Source organism: Scomber scombrus, chromosome 1 (genome assembly GCF_963691925.1).
Source record: "Scomber scombrus chromosome 1, fScoSco1.1, whole genome shotgun sequence".
Classification (NCBI taxonomy): Eukaryota; Metazoa; Chordata; class Actinopteri; order Scombriformes; family Scombridae; genus Scomber; species Scomber scombrus.
Genome location: NC_084970.1, coordinates 4,254,547 through 4,278,381, shown reverse-complemented (window position 1 = coordinate 4,278,381; position 23,835 = coordinate 4,254,547). Strand labels below are relative to the sequence as shown.

The following is a 23,835-nucleotide window of genomic DNA, read 5'->3' as shown; positions in this document are numbered from 1 at the left end:
TCCCATGTGGTAAACTCATGACGTCAATCTGACTGAGATGCCCAAGGATATAGTAAGAAGGGAGTGTGACACTAGTTGTCCCTACATTAACTATAGGGATATCCACAGTGCCTAAGCAGACCTGAACCAAGGTGGAGAAAACCAAGAGTCTGCCAGTAAAGATGCTGCATGAGTTCAAGGTTCGAAGAGAGTGGAACAGGTGTGGCCACCAATTGCTGAGATGAGGTAGTGGCAACAACTTCAACCATCCCCTCTGGGAAGCAAACAGGACGTCTACCCCTTACTTTACCTACACTGGTTATGGGACTCGTGCTGAATTTGTACGCACTGCCAATATTGCAGGGCTTGCTTCCTTACTTTGGGGGCTTGTTGGATCTGGGGGAACTCAAACAGAGTAGGTCCATACTCTAGAAACAATTCCCTATAACATTCCCTAATGACATTAATACAGAGTACACCTGGGGCTCTATTAACAAGGAAGGAACTGGGAGAGTCCTTAACCATAATTCCCCTTTTGCAAACAACCCTCCCCAAAAAGACCTCCATAATGGTAGAAACTATTGACTCTGTATCAATAAGGCATGGTACTGCTACAGACCCCATTGTAACAGTTACCTCAGGACAGGGCCCAGCTAACTAAGGTACCACATCTTGATTTAATTGACCTGTAAAGTCTGAATTCTGAGGCTCCTCTTTCTGCAGCATAGCTCTGCCGTTAGAACTGTGTCTGGATTTGAACTATTTAATCTATTAATGAATTATTGTTTTAACTGATATGTTTGTCAGTTTATACATAGATATGCAGTTCTTGAGACATAAAAACCAATCCTCCCGTTCCAAACAGGCATGTTTTGTGCACTGCACTGGTACACAGCAGCTCAAATAAACGGAGCACTGTTTTTTATACCTCAATTATGATGTGACATTCCTCAATTATAATTCCCCAGATGCAGCATATAAATACTATCTTTGTTTGGTCTATAAAATGTCAAACAATGGTGGAAATTGTCTATCACTGTTCCCTAAAGCCCAAGGTTATGTTTTGTTTTGTCCACAACCCAAAGATATCCATTTTACTGTCACAGAAGACAAAGAAACCAGAAAATATCATATTTGAGAAGCTAGAATCAGAGAATTTGGAATTTTCTTCTTTAAAAATTACTCAAAACAATGAATTGACTAATTTAATAGTCGGCAACTGATCGATTAGTCATTGCATCTCTAGTATAATACCTATGTAACAAATCACATGTTGCCGTTATGCAAACCAGGCCCTTCCCTCTTGAAGCTAATCAAATAACCAAAGTTGTGTAAGCATCTCTAGTGGTCAGATAGAAAGCATCTATTAGCTAATAACTTTTTTTTTTTAAACTGTCAAGGGAAAAATATGCCCAAAACCTACTTTTACCAGCTAGTTACTAGTTATGCTTTTCACATTTAGATTTTACAAACACAACCTACAGTCAGTCTATAAAATATGATGCATAATACATCATTAAAGTATTGCTATATAATACATCAACAATAATAATCCAGTAATATAATAACATAACAACAACATCCTGGCTGTTGTAATGACTAACTCTATTCTAATGATGAATGTTTTTGTGACTCTAAGCACATTTTGTTCATGTACTTAAGTCCACTGTAAATGCAGTACTATTATCTGTAAAGGAGTATTTTTAGTGTGGTATTACTAAATGTTAGCTAATTGATAAATGTATAAAAATGTGTGAATTTGTGGCGCGTAACCACATCATTCACGTGATATGTAAGTGTTGTTCCAGGTTTTCGTGTTCAACCTGGATGCAAACTGTATGAAAGCAGACAATTGGTTGTCAGAAACAAGCAGGTTCAACCAACATGAGTGAAAAATGACTGATTTTGTACATAAACAGCATGAATCCAAAAAAATTTAATTCATAAGTTTTGCAAAACTTTTTAACTTATGTTCATTTTTTAGATGTGTTAATTAATATGTTAAAAAAAACATACATTTCCCTCTCAGACACACACACAGATCGCACAGATCCAATAAACATTTTCTTTCCCTCTCTGTCTCAATGGAGTGAGGATGTGGCTCTGTGTGGTTCATCGAGTGGTCATGTATTTAATTAGAGTAGCCACAAGAGGGAGGCAGACACACATTTAAAATAGCATGACACACAGACCGGCATGTACAGTACATTAAGGGTCCCTGAGCATTTCAGCACAGACATGTTCCTCACAGTCTAAGGGTACTTGAGGGTTTCCTGTTGGCCCCTAAACAATAACGGGCCCTTCAGCCACACTAATTGATCAGCTGGAAATCATACAGAATTTGCCTGCCATGCTTTAGGTGCATCATACAGTATTGTGCAACTGCCATGTTTGTTATTAAGATCATCCCCTTTTAAGTTTCTTGAAAAACAGCGAGTTGTAATAGTCAATATCTCACTCTGCTGTTGCGAATTAGCCAAAGTCACTAAAATATTTAAGAGAAGAGAAACTAAGTCAGCTGGTGACATCAAAGTATCTGCTAATATACACTGAAGCAACTTGTTTACATGGGATGGTGGCAAGGCCCTGAGGGAGGTCTGGCCTGGTTCTAACTCTGCTCAGCGAGAGCAAACAACAGCGTCGGCAGCGTCAACACGCAGAGAAGAAAAACCAACCACCGGAGACAAACAAGTCCACATCTATGACGGCGGTTCACAAGAACATTGGTGGTGTGGTTGCCGGTCTAGTTTCTGTGTGGCTATTCGCAGTCTGGAGTGCTTGATTACAGAGCTGGTTCTCACATGGGGGCCGCTTTGATGAGATGACTCGTAACAAGACCACTCAGAGACTTAAGTAAATGCCACACAGGTAGGAGGGTGTATTTCTGCACCAGTATTTCACCACTCAGTAAAAAAACTAAAGAAAAATCACAGTGGGTGATACTGTCATGATTTAACTTCTCGGTAAAGTACTTCAACATGTTTTTAGACACTGTCACAGACTTCAAACTTGGACTTGAGTGAGAAAAATGAAGATCTGAGACACGCGTGCTTCCTGGAGACTTAAGACTCGCAAAAACAGTCAAACCTTAAGTTCTGGTTTGATCAAATCTCTGATACTGTAAAATAAACTTGGACTTGAGTGAGAAAAAGGAAGACCTGAGACACGCATGCTAAGACTCGGCTCCCTGAAGACTTAAACCTTTCAAAAACAGTCATCAAATCTCTGATACTGTAAAATAAGACAGTGAATGTTGAATATCAGGCCTGTGCATTGAACAGACTTTGATTATGTCTACTCCAGTGGTGTCAAACTCATTTTTGTTCAAGGGCCACATGGAGCCCAATTTGCTTTTATGTGCGCCGGACCATTAAAACCATTACATAATAACCTATAAATAATATTCATTATATATGTAATATAACTTTACTATAATAAACCATCTATTTACAAAACAGATGAACAGCCTGATGTGTCTTAAGACAAATGAGTGCAATTTCTCTCTCAATCTGGAACGCATTGATGCTCATTGCAGAAAAAGCTCATTCACAAAGACAAGTTGTCCCAAACGTGAACACATTTTTGCAGCGAGATTTGTCAATTTGGGGTTACACTAGTAAGAGATACTGATAAAATGTGTCCAAACCCACCGAGGCAAATGTGTCCTTCACATCTGAATCATACTGCAAGTCCCAGTCTCAAGTTGGATGTCCATGGGAAGATCAGGACCCTTGACTGTGAATGGCGAGTGCAAATAAGCAAGAATAGCGTCGTGTTTTATTGAAAAATTGGATTAATTAGTTTGCAAAGTGATCCAGTGGGCCAGATTGGATCAATTGGCGGGCCGATTCTGGCCCACGTGCCATATGTTTGACACCCCTGGTCTACTCCCTCTGAGGTTAGAGGCTTTTGTGAAGTAAAACCCTCTGAGAAAAATCAATTGGGGTTAATATAAACTCCATTTGGTTTCAATTATGTAAAAAAAAAAATTAAAAAGCCTTGAAAATCTATTTTTAATCAAGCTGCTTCTTATATGGGTGAAAAGGTCATACAAAAACACATGATTTTTTTTTTTTTTTTTTAACTCAGATTGATGTGTTTTTGTCCTTTCTCTTCTCTGCTTTTTAGTGAGCCACTGTTGAGGTGATTTCTGTGCACAAATCAATTTAGTAACATTTGAACCGATCCGAACACAGCTGTGGCGTTGTTTACTTATATCTGGAGCAATGTTAATCAAATCTGATCATATCACACTGATAAATAATACATGGAGTGACTTTAGAATATATCACATAGGGTCATTAAAATACACAACACAATGTGCACTTGGTTTCTTTAGTGCTTTCTGAGTGTTTTGATGTCTAAATCTAACAGCATCACACTGACATCTAGTGGACTAAAGCTTGTGTGCACTTCTGTGATTTCTTAGAAGTAAAAGACAGTACAAAGGGGATGTCGCACTCTTAAATTACAGATTAACATCTCAAAGATTTGAATCAAAACATTAGTCAGAATGAGGGCGCTTCAGTGGTTCAAGACACTAACCATGAACCACAATGTCTTTTTCCACTGCTTCCAGGAACCTTTGTTGCATCTCTGGTGAGTGTCACCATTTAATAAAGACGTTTTTAAAAAGTGTCTGAATGGATTTGAGTGCTGACATTTCAAAGAGGCTCATCAGTGGAAAACCATGATGCAACAAAGAGTGTGAAATTATACAAGAGTCCTCAGAAACACATATTTAATTGAAAATATGTAGCAGCATTTTATTTTTAAAAAGTCAGATATAAATCTTACATTTTGGTGGTGGTGGGGGGGGAGACAAAAAACATACACACTGCAGGTTGGGATAAAAAATAGAAGTTAAATACAATCAATATTTTAGCTTCTGAAGCTTGGCTGGTTCACTTGTCCATTCAGGTAGCCAAGCTACTGGTCCCAGAGCAAAACATGGCCATGTTTTGTCCAAGAAAAAATGGCAAGAATCAAACCACAAACACATGCACACCATTTATTTCATTCATACATACATACATACATACATACATACACACACACACACAAACAGACACTTCACCCTCTATTATGCAAAGCCCACTTTTATAGCAGCACATAGAGTCAAATATGACCCTAGGAATAGTTTTTGGGCAAATGAGGCCACTGACAGATTAAAACAAAAAAAGGAAAAAAAAAAACAAAAAACAAAACACCACTCACATTAAAACACACACACGCACGCACGCACGCACGCACGCAAGATCAAGTAGAGACTCCATAAAAATGTTCTTTCAATTTGGCCTCTGCATAGAAAATAAAACATGTCAACCACTGAATGTGGCTGTGGTTAATGCAAGCATTTGGGTGCAATGCTAAAAAAAAATAAAAAAACACACAAAAAACCACTCCTCTTGGGCGTTCCATCCCAAAGCACCCATTGTTTTGCGATTTCATCCAAACTGGGGGTTATATGTAGATATGATTCCTGGAGGGGTGGGGAAGGGGTCATCCAAGCTCATGGTGTGTCAGTGTTTTCCAATTTTAGTCCAAGTCAGTGTGTGCACCCAGTACAGTACACGGACATTTAAAAACAAGTATCTGGATCCGAGTTATCAGCATTCCATGAACGTTTGAAAATCCATCGTACACATGTGATAAGACTCAGGCGACGCCGTTCGCCAGAATAGAGCATCCTCTCCTCCTCTTACAGCTATAACGTATAGAGCCGTTTAGATTTTTGTCTGGTTATTCGGGAAGGTGGCGTTGTGGGGATGGATTGCGCATTTTCGGCCTGATTTTCGGCACTGCGGCGTTCGCTCGGGGCAAATCTTCTGTTTTCTCGCTGCTCAGGGGAGGGGTCAGGACGCCTGAAGGGACAGGACAGTTGCCGTGACGCTGCACTTCCACATCCTGGTAAGAGTAGGCCTTCTCCTGTACACACACGAGAGCAGAAAGAGGTTAACTGTGCTGTCACAATATTACTATGTCCAAGTCACTGGTAGTACAAAAGGGATTTTTCAAGGTGTTCTGATCATGTTTAAACTATGTAGGAGGCCAGGGTCACTTACGAGCCATGTGAGGTAGGAGACGTGGGTCTGGATGTTGTGCATGTCATCAGCAGAGATTCCTGAAAAGGTTTTCATGGGCGTCCCGCCGACCTCTCGCAGCGCCATCGCGAACGGCACCATCCATCTCACGCACTCCTCTACCTCCACCCTCTTCAGTGCTGTGTGGACAGAGAGATGATCAGAAATGTGAGTCAATGTGAAACAACCAGGGCAGCACAAGCTGGGAAAAGTAAATGCTGACAATTAAAATCTGTTCATTTAGCATGAGCTGGTTTCTCACCTGAAACGTTCTCCACCACTTCCAAAGAGGAGAAATGAAACAGGGCTGAAGCAGCGAGGACGCCGTTGGAAAACTCCAAGCAATGCATGTCCAGCATACACAGGTCCAACAACTGAGAGGAAACAGAGAAAATAAACTGTGATTAACACATCGGAGCATATCTTGAAGGAATTCTGCAAAAGTACGTCTTACAAACTTCTCCAAGAATGTTAGGTTTCACAACAAATCATACTTGTTGCTCATTAAAAGCTACACTAAGAAACGTCTCACACATTTTATGGCAGCAATGAGTACAGTGACAATGTCCTATATATAGCAGAAGTGTAGAAGTCACTCAGTGCATGCAACACTGAATAAAAACTCATGGCAGCAACTAGTTGAGTATGCATGTTTGTTTTTAACCCTGCATGTCTGTGCCACCTAAAAAAACCCAAAAATTCAACACTGGTTCTCTTAATCCTTGCATAGTGTTCAGGGTCAAATCTTACATATGTGTTTGTATTCACCATATTCTATAAAATGTTCTCCTTGACTATAAAATAGTGACTGTAAATGTCTTCTTTCACAGAAGGATTCATCAAACATTTATTAATGACTGACGGGGCATTTATGAATGTGAATTGGTGTTCAGGACAGAGTTGGTTTAGTATTACAGAAATTTAAGTCTTGAGTGTAACTTCATCACTTCCGTAGACAGTGACTGCTTTTTACCAACGTTTAAAATCAAATCGAAGAGGATATGAGAAAACGACAACTTTGTGGAGGACAGAATAAAATCTGTTCTTTTTTGGCACCGTTTTTGAAACTAAAGACAGCAGATAGGAGTGGTTCACTCTGTTTACAGAAATGTCCTGAAGATGTATAGTCAATGTTAGAGCCACACATCCTGTCATGGTTTAAATGTTTGCCAAATCATTGTCCTGCACCATTAAAGTCACTTAACAGATATATCAGTTTATTGGCAAAATTAAGTCAAAATTAAAAAAACTAAATCAACTGAAAGTGGTACCTCTGCGATCTGTGTGAAGGTAGCTTGTGGATATCTGGGAATGAGCAGCTCGTCCGTCTCTTTCAGGTAGGCCACCTGCATGTAAACATTGAGCCAGGAGATGGGAGTCTGTGGGCTCAGACTCCACTTCAGCTCCTGTGTTAGAACAGAGGGGAAAAGAGCAGACAAGATAACCAGTTAAAGAGTTACTGTCACAAACAGCAGTAAGACCACCTAAATTATTCATAGTATTGTGGAGTGATGTCATCGTTCATAAGTGTGATGTCAGACAGGGTCGTGACAACTGAACAACTGCCTAAAAAAGAGAAAATCTATCTATCTTCATATTGGTGGATTATGGATTAATGAGGAGCTCGTGTGTCTTTACCTTCATAATAATGATTTCCATACTGAGAATCTCGTCTTCAGTGCAGGCTTCATCTGTGACGTAGGCAAACTGGTGGACCTTGGGAGGATACATTTCCTGTAAAAAGAGAGACGAGCTTTATAAAAACCAATCACTACAATCTGCCAGATAGAACAGGCAGACTAGCAGGCTTATTTATAGAGTATACATAAATATAGTGTATTTATATAGTTAGTCAGTAGGAGTCTCTTCATGTGATGGAAGACTATTTTTAAATTGTAAGGATTTTTAAAAGCTCTGGCCATGTCTTGTGAAACAAATTCCTTCCTTTTTATACAGCTACTTCCTGTCTTTACACAGATTTTCTGTCCTTTATTGTGACTTCTTATAAATTGCCCTATGTGTGCGTATATGCAGGTCTTTTTCTTAAATGTGGGTAAACCTGTGAAAAAGTAGGTGATTGACTCATTTCCTATCCCCAGTAGACCATAGACTGTATAAAGTAGCTGCTGTGTTTCTGGTGACAGATGTGCTTACGGTATGTGTGGTCAGCACAGACATAAAGTCACACGGCTGAAGGACTGTTAGCCTAACATGTTAATACTACACAAGTATATGGATGAGAACAGAGTGGGGTTTTCCATTTTCCATTCACTTTAAGTATGATTAGATATAGTCATTTGACACAGGAATTAATGCAGATTGTACCTTTTTACACTAAAGACAAAAGGTAAATATAAGTGGGTGTTGATGTGTTATTTTGTCGAGTCTGAAAAGGGCTTTTAGATGATGTACCAAAACCTACAAGAAAGCTCAAAATGCTACATAACAAGAGATCTGAATGCTCCTCTCACCTCGACTTTGGCAGCGATGAAGAGACATGTGATGCCTATGAGCTGCAGCGTGGACTTGAAGACGTTTCTTTGCGTGCCCATGAAGCGGTCAAAGTAGTCCTGAGCGAGGTGGTACGTCTCCCTGTGCAGTTTGTACACCTCACTGACCTACAACATGCAAACACACAGAACATCACTGCACTGCACCGAGGACTGACCTCAGAAAACACAATCACTGGTAGGTTTGTTTATGTGAGTGAACTACTGACATGAAACAGTATCAGGCAGTCACAGTGATGATGGAACAAAAAAAAACCCACAATGTATCCCTGCAAAGACTCGTGAACTCCCACACAGCCCTTATAACCATATTCATAGTCATTTATACTTTGATATGAGGAGAAACCAAAATCAAAAGGCTAAAGCAGATGGAGTCTTTATTGAATGTGATTAGGCCAAATCCATTGGTTGATCTCTTTCAGGGACCGGCGAACTCATTAGTCATCGCAGCTCATTATTCAGCTTCAGTACAATGATGTTCACAACTCTGTGTTTCTTTCACAGCCTCACAGAGATAGCACTGAGTGTTACTAAACTGTTTGTGGCACAGGACATTTACTGATAATAACCCACATTAAACTTATTCAAGCATTTTAACACTTATGCCGTCTACAACTGCAGCATAATGTCCAATTTATTCATTAAGTGCAGGACAGTAGATGGTTATGAATCGATGTGTATATCTCTTCTGTTACAGGTCATGAGACAGAGGATATGCTACGCACCTCCATGAGCCAGTCCAGGAGAATCGCCCTCATCTTAGGCTGAAGATGAGGATGTTTCTCCATCATGTTGACATCTCTGGTGTAAGTCTTATCCTTCTCCAGCATGTTGTTCCATACCACGTCCTTACTCGCCCAGCTGAGGACAAAAATCAGACATGAACAACACTGGTAAAAGACAAGGATTCCTCATGAGTCTGAAAATTCAATAAGAATTAACCTTTTTTTTTTTTTATTGAATGTGAGAAGCATCTACAGACTGGAGCAGCCCGGTGAGCGAACAGAGCTGTGATTTTGAAGGTAAGGCAGCAGATATTTAAAAACACCAAAATCGTATGATCCGTTTCCATGATGACAAGCATATTGACGGAATGGAACTGCATCTAAGGCCTGTGTGTTAATCCATGAGTGGATTAGCACAGGTGTGTACATTTCAGAGCTGAATAGTCACTTCTATTGCTGTTGTACAAATGCAGCATTAGTAATGAAGTAGCCTAGTTTAGAACAACAGGTTCCCTGCTATCACATCTTGTTAATATACAACATTGAAACAGTGGTAGAAGCCTAAAAACAGCAGTGTCCCTTATCATTGGCTACGTAAATGTTATACGCTGACGTGTCTGGGCCACTTGCATATGTCCTGGATCTGATTCATATCCGGTCTCTGGCTATGTGACCATTGTCAGAACGGTCAGACTGAACTTTTTAAGTTTCATGTTTCTGCACATATCACCTGTCATCATTCAGAGGAGGAGAAAAACAGCCATGGGGCTCAACGGAAAAACTGAGATTTCAAATGTGATGGACAAACTTCTATACAAAAAGTAATCATGTCATCCATGCTTATGATTTGACAGTGGTATAAATAAATAATCATTTTTATTATTCTTGTATTTATGGCTCACATTTCAATTCAAATCAGACTACATAATAAATTAAAATTGAGCATTGAGCAGCCTGTAATGTGAACGTAGTCATAGTTTCACCAAGTCACAGGATGTCTACTGGAGGGATGAACACCATTCTTGCCAGACGTTCTGTTATTTGTGGTTTAATATGTTGCTAAAATCATCCACAGTTGATCAGTTTGGTTGAGGTGTGGTGGCTGTTAAGGCCACAGCACATTACGTTCATACTCAAACTTACCAGAGGGCAGGGAGCGGGGCGCAGTGCACGGGGGTTGCAAATATGTTGTTCAAGTGGTAGTGGGGGAAGCCTGCACTTATCAGGGTAACTGGTTGGTCCTCTTCCTGATCAGGTGTGGGGATCCACCTGTGTGGACTGGTGTAAGCAGCATCAGGCCTCCAGCCCTGCTTCACAAGACAGATTAAAATGTCAGGGAGAGGTCCACAGTACAACCAGTGTTGCCTTTATATATCACAAGACTCAGTGGTGAGACTCAACAAGTGGGCTGCCTATACATTAACATAACTTAGACATGTGTGAAGACTGAGGTGAGGCACATGTTATATCATGTCAGAACTATGAGAGGAGAGATAACTGCACTTACCTCGCAGTCACGCTGCTTCTTCTTCGTCATTTCTGCTACCTCCTCATCCACATCTTGTAGATACTGAGGATCAAAGAAGAAGAGGATGTTATTTTGTATGTGATGTGGCAGCTAACAAACACAGAGCTGGTTAGATCAACTTTAACAGCGCACAAGAGCTTGTGAAAGGGTAGAAATCTGTCTTGCAGTGTGATTCGTATTAGAACTATTACAAAAAAAACACCAATAAATATACCTGTGTTTATATGCAATGCACCACCTGCATCAGTAAGTAATACTCCAATCAAAGCACAAGGCACAATCACTTGCCAGCACTAAGGGATATATGCATCACCATTTTATTTCAATGTTAGTCATTGAAAAAGGCCTAGATTAGAGAGCTAGCTGCAGCTGAATATGGGGTTTAGCAAGCCTTTCAGACTACTTACAATGGCAACATCTGCCTTCCTCTTTCTCGGTCGTACTGTATTTTCCTTGGGCGCCTCGGGAGCAACAGACTTGGGTTCTGTCTCTTCCCTAATAATAAAAAAAAAGCACAGAACCAAACAAATGGAGCTTGTGAGTCTCCAGAGAGGACACAAACATTTGAGCAAACTTGGTTCAATGTTGAGCTAAATAAAAGTCCTATAGCAATAAGCTAACTAGCCGGATGGCTAAAGCTCCATCCAATCAACTTTTCTTTCCGTCGTCACACTGACTTACTGACGAGTCAATACAATATTCAACTCACCGTCTTCCTAGCATTCTACTCAGAGGGGTGGTGGCAGTTTCGGAGTAAACCTGTGGAATGAGAAGCGTTTTTAAAAGTTGTGTTTTTTAGGGTTTAAACAAACATTCACAAACACACACACACACACACTCCCAACCCCCACTCTCAACTCCCTCCTTCGGACAAAGCCTGGCTCATCCTGCGCGGGGAAATGGAAACAGTACGCGATGTTAAAAGTCGCCAAAAAGTACCAAATCATCCACGTATGATCATGAAACTACACGATGGCATACATCAGATGCTATATTATCCGCTCACCGTTATTATATTGCATATTTGTGAGTGGAAATGGGTTATTTTCTGACACAAACTTTGGACAGCTGGCTTGCCAGATAATGGCCCGGCACAGCTGGGACGCCTGTTTCCACCTCACAATTTAACAGTGATAGCAAAAACATCCAGCCTCTGACATAAGTCATACATAAGCGACATTCAATTTAAAGCATCCACACACACTTTTAAATCATTGCCGGCCTTTTAAAGCTAGTCGTCGGTTGAGTTAGTTAGCATTTAAGTCAACTCATTCAACACAGAAGCTCAAACTAGCTCAACTCACTTCCACTCACCTCAAGATTATCTCCTTGAAGGTTCACTCTTCTCCTCGTTTGAAGACTTAATATGAATATTAAGCAAGTTCCCCGCTTGTATTCGAGTGTGGAGGTGCTGTGTGTGAGAGAGTGAGAGTGTGTGTGCAGGCCGGGCTGCTGGTAGCTCCAAGCTGGCGCCTTGCAGGGAACAGATGACCTGAAGCATCAACGTCAGGGGAGGAGGTGATTTCACTTGGCGCTAAAACACAATCTCCACCGCCTTTTTAGAAGCTCGTTTCAACGCCAATAATCACAGCTTCGCGTATAGAGCGTGTACACAGCATATAGGTTCCATATATTCGATGTATATTGCGCGAAAGCAAATGAAAAGTGACTTTATAACGTAGCTGGTGAGCGGGAGGCGTGCCGGTTGGATGTGACAGCTGCAGGGGGCGGGTCTCCAGAACAGGAAGAGCCCGGGCACCGCGTGGCTAGTCTGTCAGATGTAAACAAAGCAGAAGTAGTCTAGATTTAAGCGTTAAATAAAGCATGACGCGACCAAAGTATGGCGAAAAAATGGAGGCAAATCGTTGTGTGAACTCCAGAGATTGTTGTCAGTCGCTGTCACTCTAGGCGCATCTATTATAAAGCAGAAACAGGACTATGTTAGCCTTCCGATGCTACCAGGGCGCCTAGTTCCAGCCTGGGTTGCCATACCTGCTCCTATCCCCCTATAGGCAACCAACTTAACCTCTTCTAAATACATACGTGTCGCAGTGCTTCATGTGGTTTTAAACTCAGGTGGTGGGGAAATTAAAGTAAAAGGTGTTTTTTTTTTCTGTGTCACCATTTTGGTATTGATTTTGAGGTCATATGTTACAGTTCAAAAATTGACCCTTGCCCAGTCATGTGATCTCCATGGTTAGACAGAGCAAAAAAACAAGATTTGTTCACTGCTCCCTGGTTGCTGCACAAAATCTGGAAACATGAAATTTTTGGACCTTTTCGGGCGCCTAAAATCTGTGGTTATTGGAATGATTCATGTAAAAGCTTTACCAGGTAAACTAAGACTTCACTTAAACCTTTCTTTACAGTGTTTGAAGTGAGGCCTTAACAGTGATGGGAGAAGTATTCAGCTCCCTAACTTAAGTAACTGTAGCAAAACTACAGCAAGGAATGTCAGTCATACTATTATGAATTAAATTATAAGATTATATGAGGTCTTGTATCAGTCTGTAAGTGGCATTTTGCTGTAGTAGTTGGTCTAGATGAAGATTATTTAAACTACTTTACTGTTGGGTAGTTTAATCCATAATAATCATATTTTTATAAATCCTAAATTGTAAAGTAACAAATAAACATAGTGGAGTAAATAGTGGGCTACAACATCTCTAAACTGACATGGAGTACATTCCACCATCTGAAAATGTGTGAGTTGTACCATGTGATATCTCACAATATATGTAACCAAGTTTCCCCCTTATTCCAGGCACCCCTTTAGGATGTATGAAAATGTCTCAGATCATTGAAGAAGCATGCAGGGAGGCGGAGATCTACCGTGACGCAGGGATTGTAAGCGCTGGCATATTGTCTGAATTCCTGAGACATTTGAAGTCCTTCCAGGAAATCTAGTAACCATTACATGTCAATGCTTCTTTCAGGATGGTTTGATCGTAGAGAACATGCACGACATCCCTTACTCGTTCTCTGTGGGCCCTGAGGTGTCTGCCTGTATGACTTCAGTGTGTGCTGCTGTGAGAGGCCTCTGTCCATCTCTGCCGCTGGGAGTGCAGATACTGTCCTCAGCTAACCAGCATGCATTGGCTGTAGCTCTGGCCTCAGGTTCAGTATTAATAGTATAGTATGATTATTGTAGTGCTGTATATGAGGCTATAGCTTTTAGAACAGATCAGAACAAGATGTCTTATCATGGATCAAACTCTACCACAGCAGATTTCACTGTTTGGTCACCCGCCCTGATTAAAAGTGTGGGTTTATCAGGGAAATAAGCTGCTGTGTGTTTGACAAAGGTCAGCCACATCATTAAAAGGTTTTGATAGACAAGATTTACATGGCATTTGCTTCACTGGTTATTTATCCAGAGCTTTTTCCTGTCGCAGGTCTGGATTTTATCAGGGCTGAGGGTTTTGTCTTCTCTCACGTGGCTGACGAAGGCCTCCTAAACGCATGTGCCGGGGACTTACTGAGATATCGCAAGCAGATTGGAGCTGAGCATGTGCAGATCTTCACCGACATCAAGAAGAAGCACAGGTGAGATCACCATCTGCATAATTTCCTCATGAGCCACTAACATGCAACAAAAAAAAACACATGTCTGAATACAACAGCTAGCAATATTTTCTCTAACATAAGTACCATTGGCCTGACTCACTACTGATTTAGTCACTTACCACTAGTAAAGATTACACATAGTTTTGGGGTGACTAGACAAAAAATTTGAAAAGTTTTTTCAGTTTATCAGTAGCCCCAAAATTCATTTCCTTTGTCTTGACTGTCTATAGGTCCAGGAAGGATTTTTGCAAATTTTTTCATATTTATTAAAGTACTAAAAATGAAATCTTGAACCATTTAAGTGAAAGAATAAAGGGGGGGAAAGGGTTAGAATTAGGGTTTATGGTTAGGGTTGTGGTTAGAAAAAACTAGTATATGGTGTACCAGGGGCATTAAGTGGTGTATTGTGTATCTGGGGCATGAACACACTGTGATTACAAGAGTCTGGTATCAGATTAAACAACCTCAAACGTGTTAATATGGTGCTAAATTCCCCTTGTTATAGGCTATATATTTTCCCTAATGTGTCTCCTCAACGCAGGATTTCCCCCCTGTGGCAATTTGCTTTTATTGTTGTGTCCATTTCAGCCAATTTCCTGTTATTTCATCCATATATTAGAAATATATTAGACGCTGGTAATTTCATGTGTTAATTGCTACCGGAGATGTTAAAAATTTCACATCAATTTGCAGGATTATATACCTCTGAGAATTTAAATATTTTATATATGATACTGAAAAAAATATCATCCCAGCCCGCATCTCATTTTCAGTCAGTCTGTGGGTGTGTGTGCTTGTGTATTATAACGGATGTGTGTTTTCACAGCTCCCATGCCCTGACGTCAGATGTGAGCATTGAGGAGACGGCACGAGCTGCCGAGTTCTTCCTTTCAGACGGACTCATCATCACAGGGACGGCTACTGGAGTGCAGGCTGACCCGCAGGAGCTCAGAGGTACTGAGCTACCACCAAATGTCAAAATGTCAAAAAACACACTGATCACTGAAATGACACAGAAAAAGTCAGTGCCCTGTCTGTCCAGCAGAGGACACTGTCACCTTTAGTGAGTTCCTGTCACCAGTGCTCTGTGCTCTTCTATTGGTCAGCCCAGTTTACATTCAAACCTTTAAACCAGTGCTCAGCAGTGTCCATGGATGTATTACATTTATGGCAGTCACCCAATATGGCAGCTATCTGAAGCCTGACTACAGTGTGGCTCAGTGTAGGAATGCTGGATATGTATTCTCACTCTGCCTGTCTCTCTCTCTCTCACACTATATACAGTCAAGAAGCAGCAGACATTATGTGTTGTGTTGTCTGGGTAGGAAAGTTGTTATTCTAGTATACACACATACATACAGATACACACAGAGCATTTTAGTGCCTTTCAGCTCATTTTTTTGTTATTTTGGCTGCAACTTTAATGTTTGGGTTCACTTTCAGCCCTCTCATTCCAAACCTAATTTCCAGTAGCGGCAGGCAGCTGTTACCTGCCAATCAAAGCTCTGATAAACCCATCATACACCACCTGCCCAACTCTACACAGCAGACAGGCAAAGTTAGAAACTAGGCTAGAAACAGAACCACGACTCCAAATGAAGTAGTAGTAGCTTTATTGTCTTCATATTGTGGGTCAGACAACGGTATAATGACATTTAGATAGCACTCCATGAGGCATAATTAAAAACAAATTAAGACATAATAAAACATTATATAATATAGAAGTAATCAGTAAGGAAAATAAAGTGCAATATTATAATAAAGTAAAAAGGTGCAAACAGCAGCAATACTTTGCTATAACAGTAGGTCATATATACACAATTAAAACAATTTTAAGGCCCACGGGTTATATTATAACACAATATAGAGTTTAGATTAGTAGTAGTACTCCACTGAGTGTGTGTGAGTGAGTAAGCCAATGTTTGCTCACACATTTGCTATATCCACTCTATATGTCAGTGTTGCGTTTACAGCTTTTTTTGCTGCCCCCTAGTGACCAAAAATCCATTAATGAACCTTAAGTAAAACTATGCCATACTTACTTCTACTTTTAACTTCCACTTTACTACATTTCAGAGAGGAGTAAAGTTCTCTTCACTCCACTACATATATTTGACAGTTATAGTTATTACTACAGTTACAGTTTTATATACAACACATATTATTTAGCTTATAAAACATGATACTTTGTTAAAATGAACTACCTAACATTTTTTAGTAGTTAGAATTAGTGAACTTTACAGCAGGTACAACATTAAAATTCTGCTGATTTGTTAATCACTAATAATAATAAAATATAATATATAACACTGAAAGGAGTCGTTTCACATTACATTATGAGTACTTATGTGTATATCATGATGATCAACTGTGTACTTTTGCCTAAATAAGATTTTTAATGCATCTTACAATTATTTAATTAGTTGTATTGCTATATTTAATCAAGTATCTGAGGACTTTGTAGTGGAAATATTGTACTTAATTAACTGCAGCACATTGATGTGATAGCTATGGTTCATAATAACTTATGCGGAATCAAACACAAAATGTAAACATGATAATCTTAAACAAACATTAAAACCTTTACTTGTAATGGAGTATTGTTATTTCTATTTAAGAATTTGTAAAAAAAAAATAATAAAATAAATAAATAAAAAGAAAGAAAGAAGATAAAACCAAAAGGAAACATTTTCTGCTAAGTCAGCAGCTATGGAGGCTGTGTGTGGAAAGGGTTTGAGGGTTTGAGAAGAATATTACCAACAGGTCCATGTATCTGAAGAGGGTCAGTGGGTCTGAAATCTGGACCATGTCCTGCTCACAGCAACACCAAGCTGCTATTTTTAAGCCGAGTCTCCAACACGACAGACAAGACTGTAAACACTCAGAGCTAAACAGGCACTCAGTTTCATGCACGGGAGCGTCATGACACACGTGAACAAACACACACTCATTTTCCCACACCCATATTTTTCTCCAACACACACGTGCACCCTTGCCGGCAACACAAATACGCAGGCACTGATCAGCGCTCACATGCCTGTGTAGAGTTTAGCCTGTACTGTGTTCAAAGTTCACTGAGTGTATCACAGCCTTTACTTGGTTTAGTCACCTTCTCAGCATTACAACACACTGTGTGGGTAATTATTCATAAACAGGTCCAGATTTGCTTTAAATACCTTGTGTTTCAGCCACTTACATTAATACATTGTTTAATTTTATCAAATTTGTGTCACTCAGATTTCTGCCATCATATGTCATGTGTGTATTTTTAAATCCTGTGGTGGATTTGTGTGTTTCTTTGCCTTTACAGAAGTTTCCCAATCTGTGAAAATCCCAGTGCTAATAGGCTCTGGAGTGACCTACGACAATATTGAACGTTACCTTAATGCAAATGGAATGATCATTGGGTCTCATTTCAAGAAGGGTGGTCATTGGGCCAACGCCGTCGATCCGGAGCGAGTGAAGAAGTTCATGGGGAAGATGTGTGAACTTCGGAAATGAGAGGCTGATCAGTGATAGGCGCTTCCTGTTGGACTGAACCCATCTTTGATACATTGTACTGCCACCTTAAATAAACACGTTCAGCCACCATCTTAAGAAAACAAGATTTATTTGAATTTTTTTATACATTTTATAAATACACACAAATAGAAAAAAACATATTCATCACCTGTATTTACACTCATGAGTCTACCATGAACAATTTGTGTAACATGAAAATATTCATCAACTGTATTTACACTCATGAGTCTACCATGAACAATTTTATAACATAAAAAAAGTACTCGCTGAAAAGTAGTCTTAGTACAAAACATGAACAGTGGTTTCTGTGTGAAGCAAAAAAAATGTTCTTATGAAATTCAAACAGCATGGTTATGTTTGCACAGGGCGTGAGTACTGTGCAGGTCAACACGATATGAAATCAGCCTTTTTAAACTTGTAATACACTCGTCACACGAACGTCTAAAGCTAAGGCACATGATATAACGCATACTGAACACGAGGAATAATCAATCAAAATGTGCCGACTGCCATCGTCATTAAGAGCAAAGTATTCTACAGGTAAGATGTTTTCTATTTCGCAGTTTTGGATCGGTGTCACATACTGTAACGGTATCATCTTTACAATATCTCTCACACACTTGCAACATTTTATATAAGCCCAAACCCTACTTATTTCTAACCAGTCTAAACATGTCAAACAAGTCAACTGCTACTTGACAGTAACTGCTTCTTACTAACGTTTTCCAACCTGAGGGGGCGGACGGTGTCATTCACGAAGTCAGGAGATCAGTGGTTTCACACGTGAGGGTTTCAGTGCAGGTTGCCTACGTTGTAATAAAAGCTTGTGTTGCTGCCGGCTGATGTTCGGTCATTTTCAGGATAATGTATGTGAGGTGAAACAATGTTGGAAAACCTGAGTGATACAGAGTCAAGGCACTGTGAGCTGTGGTGGATGCAACCTGACGATCACCCTCACAAGCAGGTGGATTGTTCCTGCTTAGTAATTGTAAAGGCGCTGGCAGGGCTGCTTGAAGTGGCCGTAGCGTCTCTCTGCCGGGGAGAATCGCGTCTTAGCCAGGTTCTGCCTGTGGAGGGCGCTGCGAGTCAGCTTCTTGCGCTCAGCATGGGTCCTCGCCCTCTGGACAGCCAACAGCTGGATGTTGCAGGGCAGGGGGATTCCCCAGGCGGCCAAACGCCAGGAGATGTGCCGCCTCACTGCCACCGGCCTGAACAAATACAGAGAAAGTGTCAGAATATGTGTTCATGGAATATTTGAATTAAGAAATACAATATGAGAGAAAGACTATTACTGTACACCAGCTCTGTGTGAACGTCGAGGCTCTTGAGGCTGTGAAAACTACTTTTAGAGTCCTTAAGTGATGGCATGTTTTCAAGGTTTATGAGGGTTCTTGTTTCTCAAGAGGTAAAGTGAGGATAAATCCTGACACAGTTTGTATCAGGATTAAAATAGTCTTGATCTTTGTGTGTCCACATTCATTTATTTTAGGTGCATGTCATTACATGCCGTTCCCAATATAACTCAAAATAACTGTCCCAAAACTGTTTTGTTAGCTAAGCATTACAGTTTGTTCTTGACCTTAAAAACCTGACCTTACTGAGAGACTTCAGGTCTTTTAAACCTGCATTAACACCATTTTGGCCACTTGGGGGCAGCAAAAACTTCCCGTAAATACATCACTGACATACTGTATGACCACCTTGTAAGTCAATACCGCAAACTACGTTAGCAAAGACACGGGACTAGGTTAGCATTCCTCTGGAGTCACGTTTCTGTCCACTTGATGAAGTCAAGGCCAATATGTACTCTTGTTTTAGCTCTGCTGAGAAAAATATCTGGCTATGTTCCCCAACCAGTTGCTAACTGTGTTTGTTTAGCGCTACCGTACAGTAAGTACGTTTATCTTAGCTTTTTTTCACACTAGACAGCTGTCTGCTGTATCTGGAAACAATAAGAGCGGTGAGACTGAACCAAAAGTGTAAAGCGAGACGTAAAATTAAAACAATGAGCTGAAAGGAGCTAAAAGGTCCATAGAGAGCTGATGATGTATTGATGGTTTGTCACTCCAAGTCACATCTTTTATTAAACACATAGTGATTTGAGCCATTGGTCTTTAAGCCAACATGGAGGAGCTGCCCTAGAAGTGCTACTTGGATGCAATCTTGACAGCTCATAAACAAAGAAAACTCAAAATCTAAAACAATGTATTTCCATGACAACTGAGCATATAATACCTTTGATAGGCCTGGACTGCACTGAGTTTAAAAGTCAAATAATTACCTCATCATCTATTAATTTAACTAGCATTGACAACCAGGATTTGTTGTACTATGTTCAGTCAGCCTACAGAGCAAAGCAGATGCTGCCACCACCTGTTGTTGGAAATGTAATTACAGCTCAACTGTGCTGGTCCTGTGTCTTGTATTTTTCCAGGGCTTCTCTGTACGTCTTAGCTTCTAAATTTTGCAGTACAATCTGAAACCCCATTCAGACAGGATTAAAGTGACAGGGGGCGAGGTGAGTTGTGAAATATTTCCCTCTCTCCGCTCCCTTGTTGTAAAAGTTGCTTTTCCAGACGGCCTTTTACCCGCTGGCAGATAACAGCAACTGGTTCTGTAACAGACACTAATACGCTGCAGCTGAAAGCCATGTAGCCTTCATCACCCACTGACTCTGTATTATTTTTAACATCAGTATTATTTCCCAGTAATTACTTAGCTGTAGCTTTGTTATTAATAAAGACAGCTTAATGTCGGCAATTCTTTTATGGCAAGATAAAGAAGAAAGTTTATGTAGCTCACTTCACATAAAATCATGACATTAATGAGCTTGTTGAGTTATTGTCTCGTAAATTTTATCTTTATTTGTTTCTTCACTGTATAGGTTGACTGATGATAACTTTCAGTAGGTAATAGATGTTTTAATTATTGTATTGTTACAGAGAGAAAAGTCAGGAGGTAAAACTGGACTTATAGAATCTAGATTCAGCAAACTTAACTCTCTCTTGATTTGGAAATGGATGATATGAATATTGATTTTGGCCTCAACATCTGCACAAACACAGTGAAACAAATGTTTATGTCAATGGAAAACAACCTGGCAGAGTCCTCTTCATCCTCATCAGAGCTTCCTTCCTCCTCCTCCTCCTCCTCCTCAGCTTCCTCTTCTCCACTCATCCTGCGTCTGATCTGGTAGACGGACATGCTGGGGTGCTCGATCAGCAGGTTCTCGAGTGGGTCCGCCTCAGGGGCCGACAGCGGCACGTTCTCTGCAAATAGGAACAACCGCATTTTTTCACCCAAGCATCAGTTGCACCCTCACTGAGCCCCAAGACCTTTAGACTAAACAGATGTGAACGAGTTGAATCTATCACCTGGGAGATTAACAATGACCCATCCTCCCTCCTCAAACTCCATCAGATCCTCAAAAGTGTCGTCCACCGCCTCAAAGTCGTCACCGGTATTCCCGAGCAGATGAGAAAGAATCTTCCCGAGCATCTTTATGCCTCTGTTGCAGTCTGTAAAATAACAAATAGGTGAACTACAAGAACACACAGACACACTGAGGTAGTTCTCATTTAAAAATGGACTCCATGACTCTATATTTAAATGTGAATCACCCGTGTCTACTTGTGTTTTCATAGCAGGTTAATAGTACAAATGTCTCCACCTTGAGGCCGCCCAAGTAAAAAACACCCAACAGGACCTGATGCCTGCTCTGCATCAACAACCGCTTCCATGACGCCAAGCAGGCCCAGTTTAGAACAGAAACGGCTGAGGCACCACAACGATACAAGGCTGGAATTACACTGATTGCAGCAGTATTATATAATCTCTGATAGCGGGTTAAGATTCTTTCCATGATGGAGGGAAGTCAGCTCCCTGTTTGACCCCAGACTAGCTGACTGACCTTTTGTCCCCAGCTGACGACCCTGTAGTGGTGTTAAGTTCAGTTTTGTACCAACGCTGCTTGTTTGTTTTTGTTAGTGTGTGACACAGGTTTCTATCATAGTCTTCAATAAATACATTTAACTCTCTTAATATTACCTACTATTTTAATACATGATTTCAGTGTATGGCTAATTCTATATCTGACTGTCAAAGTAAATGAAAGCTGCTATCATGAGACACTGATCTGATTAAGTACATTTACTCCAGTACAGTGAATTATACTTGTACTTAACCACATTTCAGTAGGTAATATTGTACTTTTCCAAACTATTATATTTATAAGACTTCAGTTTAAGCAATAATAAGATGATTAACAAAATATAAAACGGAAGCTTAAACATTATTGTATGGAATGGATTACTTTATGTATAAGAACCTTGGTACTTTTGGGGATATATAACTATGCATATATAGAGGATTGTGTATATATATGTGTATATTTTGACTGTACTATTATCTGTGCATTTGATATATATATATATATATATATATGTTGCTTTATTTATTTATTTGTTTGTTGTTATTTTTTATGTCTATTTTGCTTTCTCACTATTTCTAAGTGAAATTAATAAAACAAGGACATATGATTATTATTATTTATACATTTTTATTTGAGTTTAATGACTGAAATAAACTAGACTAAACTTAATAATGTACTTAAAATAATCTCCAGCGTAATGCATCAGCAACAATAACATACTAAGATGTTATTTAATAATATAAAAATCACTTTAACTTTTGATACTTTGGATACACTTTGCTGGTGGTACAGTAAGTGTAAGATTTTTCCAAAACACTTTGTGCATGTGAAGATTTAAGTTGACTTTTATGGTATTCATGATAAACTGGCTTGTTTTTTTTTTTTTTTAAATCTTATCTCTGCAATATATCTACCCTAAAATATAGTGTAACCTTTGCAAATATATTCCAAGATGGGTAGTAGTGATAGTTATTGGATTATTATTATATACTGTAACTATTACATCTCTGTTGTAGTGTAACACCAAAATAGACCCGTGTTTTTCACCCCGGTGTCCGGATGCTTTTCTGTCTACATGACAGTGTCTGCTTGGAATCTAATGTCAGCAGCCCCCACCCTGCACACACACACTGCAACTGTCTTAATGCAAGAAAGCCCGATGATGACGCATCACATAAGCGGCCTCTTATCAGCTGATACTGACAAAATAATAACAGCTGATCGTAACCTGTAAGATTATTGATGTCATTTCTTGTAATCACAGCTGCGATCTTAATATGGTGTTCGAATAACAGGCAAGAAAAAAGGGCTGCCTGGTGATCAGAGGATTGTACAAGAACAAAAGACAAAAGGATCTCACGGCTTATAAAAGGTTATTATTGCTCAGTGATGCAGAGATGTGGATATTTACTCACCTAACAAGATGAAAATGTGTTTTCTTCTTCGGGTGTGGCCGTTGTGCTGAAAGTGTCCTTCTTTGTTGCTGTTCCTTCAGAGATTGTTTTGATCTCAAACTTGTTTATCGGCAAGAGTCCTCCCTGTGTCCTGAAACGTCACCAAACTCCGCCCCGCTAATGCGTCACGTTGTGAAAACCAAGCCCACCGGCACCGTGATACACAACCAAGGGCTGGCACGCTAACAAAATGCCTGCAGCTAGATAAACACATCTCATTCCTGTAACTTCATCTTCATTCAAGAGCCACATACAGACGAATATGATCTGATGTGGGCCGGTCCATTAAAAAGAAGGAAGGAAGGAAAGAAGGAAGGAAGGAAGGAAGGAAGGAAGGAAGGAAGGAAGGAAAGACAGATGGAAGGAAGGAAGGAAGGAAGGAAGGAAGAGAAGACAGGAAGAAAAGATGAAAGAAAGGAAAGACAGAAGGAATGAGAGATAGATGGAAGGAAGGAAGGAAAGAAATGGAAGGAAAGAAGGAATGAAAGATGGAAGGAAGGAAGAGAAGACAGGAAGGAAAGATGAAAGAAAGGAAA

At 40.0% G+C, this 23,835-nt stretch overlaps 3 protein-coding genes across 3 annotated transcripts; 1 reads left to right on the top strand and 2 right to left on the bottom strand.

Annotated features, from left to right (window-relative positions):
* Positions 1-5,655: 5,655 nt before the first annotated feature.
* ccne1 (cyclin E1) lies at positions 5,656-12,221 on the bottom strand. The gene is made up of 12 exons (XM_062419549.1): positions 12,140-12,221; positions 11,535-11,584; positions 11,233-11,320; positions 10,805-10,867; positions 10,441-10,607; positions 9,298-9,433; positions 8,534-8,680; positions 7,701-7,796; positions 7,334-7,468; positions 6,325-6,436; positions 6,045-6,202; positions 5,656-5,907 (listed from the first exon to the last, which is right to left on the bottom strand). Exons 2-12 carry the CDS (start codon positions 11,546-11,548, stop codon positions 5,722-5,724), a joined length of 1,302 nt encoding a protein of 433 aa, XP_062275533.1. The 5' UTR covers positions 11,549-11,584; positions 12,140-12,221; the 3' UTR covers positions 5,656-5,721.
* A 563-nt stretch (positions 12,222-12,784) lies between these two features.
* On the top strand, positions 12,785-17,991 carry zgc:162297 (uncharacterized protein LOC555865 homolog). The gene is made up of 6 exons (XM_062419525.1): positions 12,785-13,159; positions 13,590-13,672; positions 13,762-13,942; positions 14,221-14,371; positions 15,219-15,346; positions 17,703-17,991. The coding sequence occupies exons 1-6, from the start codon at positions 13,087-13,089 to the stop codon at positions 17,891-17,893; spliced, it is 807 nt and encodes a 268-aa protein (XP_062275509.1). The 5' UTR covers positions 12,785-13,086; the 3' UTR covers positions 17,894-17,991.
* Positions 17,992-17,999: 8 nt separating this feature from the next.
* On the bottom strand, positions 18,000-23,430 carry si:ch211-260e23.9 (uncharacterized protein LOC555795 homolog). The gene is made up of 4 exons (XM_062419536.1): positions 23,261-23,430; positions 21,289-21,432; positions 21,012-21,183; positions 18,000-19,122 (listed from the first exon to the last, which is right to left on the bottom strand). The coding sequence occupies exons 2-4, from the start codon at positions 21,410-21,412 to the stop codon at positions 18,894-18,896; spliced, it is 525 nt and encodes a 174-aa protein (XP_062275520.1). The 5' UTR covers positions 21,413-21,432; positions 23,261-23,430; the 3' UTR covers positions 18,000-18,893.
* Positions 23,431-23,835: the final 405 nt, after the last annotated feature.